This window comes from Salminus brasiliensis, chromosome 10 (genome assembly GCF_030463535.1).
Source record: "Salminus brasiliensis chromosome 10, fSalBra1.hap2, whole genome shotgun sequence".
Lineage (NCBI taxonomy): Eukaryota > Metazoa > Chordata > Actinopteri > Characiformes > Bryconidae > Salminus > Salminus brasiliensis.
In genome coordinates, this window is record NC_132887.1 from 38,290,239 (window position 1) to 38,298,841 (window position 8,603).

Sequence of the window (8,603 nt, forward strand, 5' to 3'; positions counted from 1 at the left end):
ATATATAAAACTTTTACAATTGTATTTACTTTTTTAACTATCTTTTTTTTTAATTTATAAATTAATATTATTGCATTAAACTGTATTGCATTGCATTTGTAATGTAATTCATTGCAGTTTTGTGCACACCCAACTTGCTATGGAAATAAATGACTAAATAAATAAGAGAGAAACCAAACTACTCCAAGTAAATGTGCCAAGTGTTTTCTTCCAAAAAATTTAATGGCAGAAATATTTACATTTGGATGACCAAAGCCATAAATCAACATCTCGTGAAAATTAACCCAAAGAGCCGGAGTGACCATAAAAGCCTCCAAACCATATTTCTCGAACACAAATGAAACACCGGAATCAATAGATAATAAATACATTTTTTTTGTGCCGTAAAATGTAAACAAATAAATCGACGTATAACATTCAACAATGTGATACGAAAAGCAATGAAGCGACAAATCAGACATTCAATATCAGTAATCTTGCATGCCATCGTAAGAGTGTATCAAAACAACCCAGGCAACAAAAAACAAACAAACAAAAAAAAAAGATTAAAGAAACTAAACTATGAGGAAGAGCAGAAAATAGTTTTTTCTGTTTTTGTTTCGATGAAGCATCATTTATATATTTATATATATATCTATATATATATTTATATATTTCTGTACAAATAATGAATATTTGGTATTATATTCATCCTTAATATTGATATGATAGCCTATACAGTATAATAAATGAAAATATTATTAGCTAAACAACTACCTTTTTTATATATATATATATATATTTATTTATTCATCTTCTTCGTTAGTTTTCTGTTTTTCAATGCGGTTTCACATTCCCGAGAACCAAGCAGTTACATCTCTCAGCCTTGACTCCACTGGATGGTGAAAGAGAAATAAAAACATAAAGCAGTTCCAGCAGAAATGGAAGAAGGTGGTTCTGAGAAGCTAGGCTAATTATCAGGGCCCATGGCTTTGGCAGAGTGTTAGCATCAGATCTGAATGCACCTGGTTTGCTAATAATACGTGTTAATGAATTCAGGTGGGAGGGAATGTAGGCTTTTATCTGTAGTCTTAATGTATTCATGGCGTCTGCTCTCCTAAACAACACATCCAGCCTGTAAACGGGCCTTTAACAGCGCTAGTACTAGCATTAGCAGTAGCGGGCTAATAACATTAATAATACCAAGAGTTCTGCACTGGTTTCGTGACTCGATTTTCATGGCAAGAGTACACTAAGAGTACAATGATTGTAACTTTGCTGATCATCTTCATGATTTTCTTCGTTTCTCCTTTGTCCATTTGTGCAAAACTTACTGCAAATCGTCCTGACTGGGAAAAAAAGAAATAAATAAAAAAATCGGACTGGGTGCGATGGCCTGCTGAAGCCCTGCCACTGTTGCTGTGGCGGGAACAGTGCTGCATTGTCCATCCACGACTGGAACTGCGTAGCACTGCACGCCTCCAACGACAGGCGTGCAAATGCAACATGGCAAATATTCCCTTAAAAACATACCGAAGAAAAATATAGAGAATTTAGCGTTTTCGCATCTTAGCATGTCCACTCAGAAAAGCCTTGGAAGACCCCCTTCTAAACCGTATCGAGTCCCGTCCTTCTTTAGACCCAGTTCGAACCGTGTGCCTCATTTGTTGTCCGTAATAACAGCTCTGTGGCTCCACAGGTTGACCTAGCTCTTGTGCTAGCAGCTTTAAAGGGCCCATATCCTACATTTCTCCAGCATTTCTCCTGGTCCACACAGTATATACATAGCAAAACAGTGGTGGCTAACCTTTCCCTGACCATTTCCCACCCTTTCTTGGGATTGCCCTTGTGACATCACAACCACCATTCATCTAAAACAGGCTTCTCCACAGTCCACACGCTACTTTTGTGATGTTAGCAATACTAACAAAGCACTAGGCCCTCACTTCTTCACTTTCCATTACCACGTTCTCAAGATATGGTCCCTTTAAAGTAAGAGCTGATTCTGAGTGTAAGCTTAGTCATTAGAGAGCTATCAAAGTCCAGAACTGGGCCTAATGTCTGGTGTCCCGAAGAAAAAACAGTGAGGGGGAGTTTATGGCATATACGGCCCATTTGCCCGGTGTGGTGGCCTCCTAGCCTGGTCCACATACTGAAAAAACTGCATGTTTTTGAAGAGTGGGAACCAATTAGGGGGACTGAGAGAAACCTCGAGAGAAACTGGACGACGCACTACACACTTATCTTCATAAACACTTCCTACATCTCCACAACAATATTACAGGCCACTTTTGCAAAAGCTTCACTTTTCTTTTTTTAATAATGAGCCCAAATTTCGCACAAAAAAATTAATAAATAAAACACATTAATGAGCAACAACACGAGTACACCGACCACCCATTATCTCTGGTGTTTAGTATGATGTCGAATCAAGTGCAAATTCAGCAATTATGTATAGTATTATATGCTTTGTAGACGACTTGCTGAGCCGGTAGAACCCTTGGTCAAATAGGGCCTAGAGTCCAAAGCCCACCCTAGAGAGGGGAAAGGGGCTGGTATAACGTTATAATACCAAACGCATGGTGTGACCACCTCATTTTAGCGTGTTAGTCCAAATACAGGAAATGTAAGGCATCAATTTCCCATCAAGGACAATCAATAATAATAATAATAACAATAATAATAACAACAGCTGTATGTGTTTATCTGAAAGGCTTTGAATCACAGAGCATGTGCATGTAAAAATGCCTCGCACAAGCTCCGGCATGTCAGAGCTAATCCCATCTGCTGCTTGAATGCAGTTCCTATAATACTAACTGTGTGCTACCCCAGCTAAAACTGTCTGTGTTGGGCTAAAACGATGGTGCCGTGCTTCATAAAGCACTTAAGTTGAACTGCCTATAGCTTAACAACAAAACCGAGCGTAGTTAAAAGCTATTCTTAAAAGGGAAAATCGTGATTTTGGGCTGCACGCGTTAGCTTAGCACAGCTTGCGCAATGCATTAGCAGTCAGGACTCACCTGCAATACCCTGAGGGCAGTGGCTGATGTTACGACCTGTTCTTACAGTACCTAGAAAAGGTCAAAAATGAAACCAAATAGAGACAATCCACAATGCCAGTGGCGGTAGGACTCAAGAAGGTTGTAGGCCTGGTAGTAAAGAGAGATCGTGAGGGGGGAGAAAAGCTACACATCAGAGGTCATTTAGGGTCACTCAGGGTGACCCTCAGAGCAGCACAGCGAAGCCACGTTTTCCCTACATACCGTCTCTCGGGAAGGAGGATCGCAAACCTGTCAGGACTTCCTCACTCTGTCTAAGCACAAGATACACTGTATGCCCAAAAGTTTGTGGACACCAGCTCATCCAGAGCTTCTTCTAAATCAAGGGTATTAAATCAAGAGAATGTGCCCCCCTTTTTATTTATACTATATGTGAGGATGATTTGATTGGATTCAGCCACAAGAGAGTATCACTGAGCTCAGGTACTGATGTTGTACTGATGATCGGTTCTGCCACCCCAACTCGCACCAAAGGTAGGGTGGAGCGCCATGGTTCCAGAAAATGCAGTTTCACTGCTTCACGGCCGAAGGCATAGTGACCTTAGGCTCATGTGCAGCTAATCTAGAGCATCCCATTCTAGTGGAGATAATAGATGCTGTGTGTGCAGAACTGAACATCTGAGGTGTCTGGATACTTTTGGACATACAGTATCTCAAACGGACAGATGAGAGGGCCATATGAACTAAAAATAGGAAAAGCTAAAAAAAATGTCCCGCCAACACACAGAACAAGACGTGCGGGACAAGAGGCCAGGCTTCTTTCTTTGGACCGAAGTTTCTAATGGAGTTAGCAGCACCATAAGTGGGTGGTTTTATGAAACCGTTCTTTAGAGAAACCAAACCACCTCCTACAGAAGAAGACAACCCGATCGCACAATGTAGTTTTACAGCAGTGTAAAACCTCTCGTCTCTTCAGAATTCGACGCCGGAAAGGAGCTGAGCAAGAAGACAAAACCGGTCGAGCCGCCTGCCTGTTCGCTGCCGCCCTCTGCGTTGGATTCATCCGCTAGAAAAATCCCCCACCGCCTCCATATCTCCAGGGCCCAGATGACACATCATGTCTCATCACCATCTGCCACGGAGGGTAAGCGCAGATAACATAGACGCCCTCCGAAAGGTCATGGAGAGATTGAAATCTCCCCGGGTCAGCTTCTTTTGATACAGGCTTGTTCAATTCGTCACAGCGAGAGACAAAATATGGAAAATATGACAAAAGGTTTGGCGTCTGCCCAGGCCTGTTCCAGAGAATTCAAGAGCCAACGGTCAATCCTCCCACCCTGACAAACTTGGGTAGAGGCTGGAGAGCCATTCTTTTGTGGAAGGTGGACCAAACTCCTACAAGCTTCATGGTAGGCCAAGACAAGCTGGACTAGTGAGAGGCTTAATTGGTTTGAGGCCCCGTCCACAGTTACTGAACACTTTCTGAGAACGTTCTCCAGGATGGAGATTTGTGAGAGCTCCATTGTCACTGAATTCGTTTGGACTTTTTTAATAGTCTGTGTCTGACTGAATCCTCATTAGCCAAAGTCAGGTTTGGAGAAAGCTAGGAAAACTCTACCTCCCAGCTTGCGGTTGGACAGCATACCATAAGACACTCTGCTTCAGCTTGGGATGAGTTAAGGTCTACCCTGGCATTCTTCTCGAGATGATTTCTGATGTGTTGACTGTGTTATCGCCCCCCAAACTGAGAGTAGTTAAAAGTTATTATTGAGGGAAAACCAGGATTTTGGGCTTCGCACAGCTTCCGCGACGCATTCGCAATCAGGACTCACCTGCAATACCCTGAGGGCAGCGGCAGATGTTAAAACCTGTCGTTACACTGGCGCTAAGAAGGTCAAATCAACAGAAAAGAGCTTAGTTAAAAGCAATTCTTGAAGGAAAAACAGGGTTTGTGGGCTGTGCGTATTAGCTTAGCACAGCTTTGGTGACGTCTCAGCAGTCTGAAGGCAGCGGCTGATGTCCTAACCAGTTGTAACACGACTGATAATAGAGAAAAAATAATAGAGACACTCCACAATGCTAGTGGCTCACGAAGGTTGTAAGCCTTCTAGCTAGAGATCGTGAGGGGGAAAAGCCTAAAGTCTACAGGGCTTTGGTTGGTTTTGTGAGCGATGGTTGGTTTTTCGAGGCATTTCTTGGAGACGAAGAAAGAAACCATCTGAATAACAGCGGACGGGGCCTAAGACCTGACAATGCACTTTTTAGGTTCTTCTCAGGTTCTCCTTCACCTACCTAACCTGCCAGCATCATCTGCAGAAAACGAATGACATCGGCTTGCTGTTCGGACTCTTGCTGTTTAACTCCCCACCCCAAACCCCCACAGAAAGTCCTGTAGAAAGAAAACGGTGGAAACTTCAAATCACTACCCGCACACAACCTTGCAATTCAACTGCAACAATACCTTTTTTTTGTTTGTGAACGTCAATAAATACATTTCCCTTGGAAATACATACAGGAGTATATTTAGAAGAAGAAGAAAGTGCAAAAATGCATTGTTTTGTTTTCTCGTAACCTATACATCGTTGATTTTTAAAGACCTAAGCGAATCCATTCGAAGTTCTCTCCTGCGAAACGAGATAGAAACCGGAATTCGGAATGGAGTGGAGTATGAAAGTGTTTTAAAAAAGATGAGAACCAAACCAAACCAGCACAATACTTCTCACGTGGTTCAAGCGTGACGTCGTTGGACACCCATCTGCTTTCGCTTTCGTTTGCAGTCGCGAAGACGGTGATCTTGTTGTTTCGGCTTGTGGTTTGGGTTACTCTAGACTTGTTAACCATCAGGGTAGAGCTTCTGTCTACCTGAGTGACTCGTTATTGGACTTCCCATTATATAATATACGTCAATGTTCTACAAACGTTCACCTAAGGTTCACCTAAGTTAGACTGCCCGCTATCTTGCATTGACCTAGAGCTCCAGTCTATCATGCACGTTTTTGAGGTATTTGAAGCATTGGCACTTTCACAATTGTTCACAGGATAGTTCAGATCATGGACGTCATGAAGATGAAGAGGGTAGAGTGATGTAGAGAGAGAAGGAGAGAAATGGGGCGGAGCTAAAATAAAAAAACAAAACTAAAAAAAATTAAAAAAAAACATCTCCTGTGACCTGGTGCTGGTTTCAGATCCCAGTGTTCGTAATAGCACTTCGATAACGCGGAAAAATCGGAAAAGCACCAAGGCTTTCAGCCACTTTTCAGACCAGACCTCATTCCCGACACCCGATTCTCAGACCTTGGAACTGTGTAGCCAAATGCGTGGCTAACGCTAGTTTAGGCTAGTTTAGTGATTTAGCCATTTCAGAGGCTAAGCTTGTCAGCTCACGTCAACATGCCTAAATCCCGCCCAGCCGGACACAGACACCATTGGTGTACCATGAAGGCCTCGAATTCTTCAGTACTTCAGAGATTTACGCACGTTGACGTACACTGACACACCTGATCAGCCATAACATTAAAACCACAACAGGTGAAGTGAATAACACCGATGATCTGGTTCCAATGACACCCCCTGTCAGGGGGTGGGACGTAGTTCTTGAAGGTGATGTAAGGTAAGGTATGAATCTGAGCCAAATTTTTAGATGTCTAGACGACTGGGTCAGGATATCTCCGAAACATCGGGCAAATCTGTATGCAGTGGTCAGTACCTACCAAAAATGCTCCAAGGAAGGACAAGCACTGATTGATGCGTTTCTAGAGGCCCCACCTCCCAACTTACAGGATCAGCTTAAAGGATCTGCTCCTAACGTTTCACCAAAGTCTTGGTGCCAGATACCACAGGACACCTTCAGAGTCCATGCCTTGAGGGGTCAGAGCTGTTTTGGTGGACCTACACAATATTAGGCAGGTGGTTTTAATGTTATGGCTGTTTCTATACCTGTTACGAACACTTCACTATGTCATTATTATGAGCAGCTTTGAGCAGCTCTGCTTTTCTTCTTCCGTCTCTTGATGTTTCCAACTAGTGGTCAGCTGTCGTTTGTCAAAGGTCATATGCAGACCCCCTCGTGTGGCTTGGCTGAGGACTGGGGTGCGTGGGTGCTGGCGCTGTCTGAGGAGGAATGATGGCGTGGCTGATGATGGTGTGAAGTTGGCGGAGCTCATGTGGCGATGAAGGCATGGAGACAAAGGCCCTCCCACTCCAGTTATGTCTCTCTCTCTCTCGTTCTCTCTCTCTCTCTCTCTCTCTGTCTTTCTCTCTCTTTCTCTCACAGTCTCGTCTGCGCTTCGGGGATGTAGATCTCGATACTGTCCGCTCGCTCCGTGGCCGAGTTCTGGCGGAACGAAGCCGCCCGCTTTGCGGCCATCAGCCGCCGCCGCGCTTCCTGCCTCTGCCGGTCAGGCAGGTCCAGAGACTTCTCCCGCGTCACACTCTTACGCAGCGTCTTCTTTGGTACGGGGGGCGGGAGCTATGTGACAAACACACATACGCACACAGTCACTGTCAGTTATATATGCACTGCATGGACAAAAGTATTGGGACTCACTTCTGAAACTGGGTCCAGGGAGGAAGGTTTTCTACCTGATTTTGTTAAAGCACTGTTGTGAGGATTTGATTGCATTCAGCAACAAGAGCGATAGTGAGGTCAGGCTGTTGGATAATCACTACCCCACCTCATTCCAAACAAAGTGGATAGAGGACTGTCATTCCAGAGAACACAGTTCCTCCACTGCTGCACAGCTCAATGCTGGGGGCTATATACCCCTCTAGCCCACGCCTGGCATTAGGCAGCATGGTGCCAATAGGTTCATGATGTTGATCTGCTCTACAGAGTCCTATTCTATTGGCAATACTTCTCTGCAGGGACTAGACAAGCAACACTCATTTCCATGGTTACGCAACATCCATTTCCATGATTATGCTACACCCATTTCCATGGTTACGCCATGGTTACTCACCTTCTTCACAGGGCTCTCGATGAGCCTCCAGTCGTTGCTCTTGATCTTCTGCAGTTCGTCAAACTTGGAGGTGACGTCGTCGATGGAGAGCTGCAGCAGGTCCCAGAATCCAGCCAGGTCCTGAGAGGTGGGTCGGGGCATGGCACTGGGGTCCTGCGGGGCACAGCAGGGGTCACACTGTTAGATACGTCACTTCAGTCATCTTAAACACTGCTGTTGTTTTTTACGTAACACAGGTTTGCTTTAAACACAGTGTCCTGCAATTCTCTTTGCGGCCACTAGATGTCCAGCTGTGGTCGGGGAAGCTGGGGGTCAGCATGATACAGTATCTGGAGAGCCGTTTCTTCCGAATTCAGATCAGCTTCTCCAGCGAATGCAGGCAAAAGCCAAGGTCATTTTCTCTGAACAGCGTTCGCCAAGATTCTTTGGACCATCTGAATCTCAAACTTGCTGCTTACTGCCGCAATGCTTTTCCCTTTGCCTGCTTAATAGGATGTGCTCTCCTTAAAAGTCCAGTCAGGAACAGCCACAGCTTGTGGCAGGCCAGGGCTGGTTACTGGGCCGAACAGTAGGCCTACCTACTCACAGAACATCGGAAATGATTGGATCTCTTAAAATCTCTTAAAAATGAAGGTGCTTCACATGTTGTCCTTGAGGGATACCCTAA

General features: G+C 44.4%; 1 protein-coding gene across 1 annotated transcript in view; it reads right to left on the minus strand.

Moving 5' to 3' along the window:
- Nucleotides 1–200: 200 nt before the first annotated feature.
- dlgap2a (discs, large (Drosophila) homolog-associated protein 2a) overlaps nucleotides 201–8,603 on the minus strand; it is a 244,433-nt gene continuing 236,030 nt past the window's right edge. Inside the window, 2 exon segments of the mRNA XM_072690048.1 lie at nucleotides 201–7,446; nucleotides 7,937–8,089. Coding sequence (XP_072546149.1) covers nucleotides 7,246–7,446; nucleotides 7,937–8,089 — 354 coding nt within the window. The 3' untranslated portion in view covers nucleotides 201–7,245.